At 41.4% G+C, this 2015-nt stretch overlaps 1 protein-coding gene across 1 annotated transcript; it reads left to right on the forward strand.

Annotated features, from left to right (window-relative positions):
• Nucleotides 1-339: 339 nt before the first annotated feature.
• LOC135478267 (uncharacterized) lies at nucleotides 340-1349 on the forward strand. The gene is made up of 2 exons (XM_064758541.1): nucleotides 340-422; nucleotides 575-1349. The coding sequence occupies exons 1-2, from the start codon at nucleotides 340-342 to the stop codon at nucleotides 1347-1349; spliced, it is 858 nt and encodes a 285-aa protein (XP_064614611.1).
• The last annotated feature ends 666 nt before the right edge of the window (nucleotides 1350-2015 follow it).

Consider the following 2015-nt stretch of genomic DNA (forward strand, 5'->3'; position numbering starts at 1 on the left):
CGGTATGTCCTACTGTGCAGGTGCTATATACGGGCACATGACATCTGTCATATATGTGACCCCCCACCACCAAACCAGTCGGAAGTCGCCAGCCTGTATCTGTTAAGCCAATTAGAAAGCCGTTTTCAAACCCTTTGTATCTGCACAAAGCTATGTTTGCCCTAGCAACTGCATAACAGCCGATCAGTGATTGGTCCAATTCTTCTGCGCAAGCGTAGTGAATGTTATGCCTTCGCTTCCGTTTTTCAAGCATGGAGGCTGAAATCGCGAAACTTCTGAATTTGAATGCCCAAGATTCGTCGAATTTGGAGGATTTACTCGCTGAATACGTCTCAGAAGATGGAAAAGACGATGCAGACGGTGACGGCTCTGATTCCGATACCACAGAGGATGAATTTTGATCCAACCGAGACCACTTACGAGTCGGTAATGAAAAGCGAGGCCGCCGAAGACTGTTTTCGATCATGCGGATAGCATTGATCAAGCTGAGTGGGGAAAAGCCACACAATTCAGGTAAGACAATCAGGTCATAGACGCCAAACCCCTCAATGAGTGATTTATGACTGACTGACAGCCGAGAGAAAGAATTTCGCGCGCCACCTGAGGGGCAATCAAAATGTAAACAAAGATCAGTTGACCGTTTCGTGTTGTGGTATTTTGCGTGGAGAGTGGCTGTCGGTCTGCACAAATCTGTTTCGCTGAATTTTCTCATCGCCGGACACACCAAATTTGCACCAGACTGGTGTTTTGGTCTCTTGAAGAGGGCCTTCAAGCGCAATCTTGTACCAGCACAAAGTGTATTAGAAACTGTGGTGAATGAGAGCTCATCTGTCAACATTGCGCAGGTCGTTGGGTATGAAGATGGCACCACTGTCGTTCCAGTCAGTGATTGGCAGGCCTTCTTCAAGAATTCCTGTAAACCATTACACGGAATAAAGAAGTATCAGCACTTCAGATTTGATGATGCTCATCCTGGCTCTGTGTTCGTAAAGGAACACTCAGAATCTGCGGAAACAGAGTTCAACATCCTCATGTCAGATTCAAGCTTCCCACGGGGTGCACTGGATGTGTTAGCTCCACCTGGTCTTCCACTTCAGAGGCAACAATACTTATATAAATCTATCCGAGAGTATGTTGATGAGCCTTTTAAAGACACAGTTTGCCCTAAACCAGATGTATTGTCAAATGTAGAACAGGATGAAACTGTGATTATCACTGAAACAAGGAAGGCCAGCGATGGACATGAACGTGTGAAACGTGGTCGTGGCAAAGGAAGTCAGCGTGGTCAGACGGGTGTTGGGCGTGGCCATAGCCGTGGGCGTGGTCAGGGGGAGAACAATGGTGTATAAACTCTTCAAATTCAATTTGAATCTTCAGTACAGTTAAAAACACACCTTGTGTCACACTTGTTTGATATATACTTAAGATGAGTGGACTGTGTCACAGTCACGCCAAAACGGGCAAAATGACTGATAACGGTGAACAAGGGTATAAACTTTAAAGTAAAAGCAAAATATGTTCCTGTTAGAGTTTGTGTTCAGATTTTGGTGGAAATATAGGCATATGTATGATAAATATGTGTAGTAAATTTCATCTTGATAACTTTAGTACAACAATGCGTTGCTAAGGACTCAATTTATGGCATTTTAATGGGTTTTTTCTCCAGTTTCTTATTTTTGCGAGCGCGTAAATTCAGGGTTTTAAATTCACAATTACATGGCCAGTTTTTATCCAATGCCAACATATCATATATTTTTGAAAAGCTCATTCAATGCTCTTTCAGAAAAATATAATATCTCATATTTGAAAAATTCACCCATGTGACTGGTTTGGTGCTGGAAGGTCACATATATTATATATATATATATATATATATATATATATATATATATATATATATATATATATATATATATATATATATATATATATATTGTTGAACCTTGAAATCGGACTTTTCTTTAGGGATAGCTAGTGGTTTTCCCGAACATACTACTGCATGACAGGGACTGACC

Source organism: Liolophura sinensis, chromosome 11 (genome assembly GCF_032854445.1).
Source record: "Liolophura sinensis isolate JHLJ2023 chromosome 11, CUHK_Ljap_v2, whole genome shotgun sequence".
Lineage (NCBI taxonomy): Eukaryota > Metazoa > Mollusca > Polyplacophora > Chitonida > Chitonidae > Liolophura > Liolophura sinensis.

Bases quoted from the DNA above. Each gene is read 5' to 3' on its own strand.
- LOC135478267 (XM_064758541.1), top strand. From the start codon at position 340: ATGGAAAAGACGATGCAGACGGTGACGGCTCTGATTCCGATACCACAG. The intron at 423-574 runs GTCGGTAATGAA...ACTGACTGACAG, and splicing joins CCAACCGAGACCACTTACGA to CCGAGAGAAAGAATTTCGCG.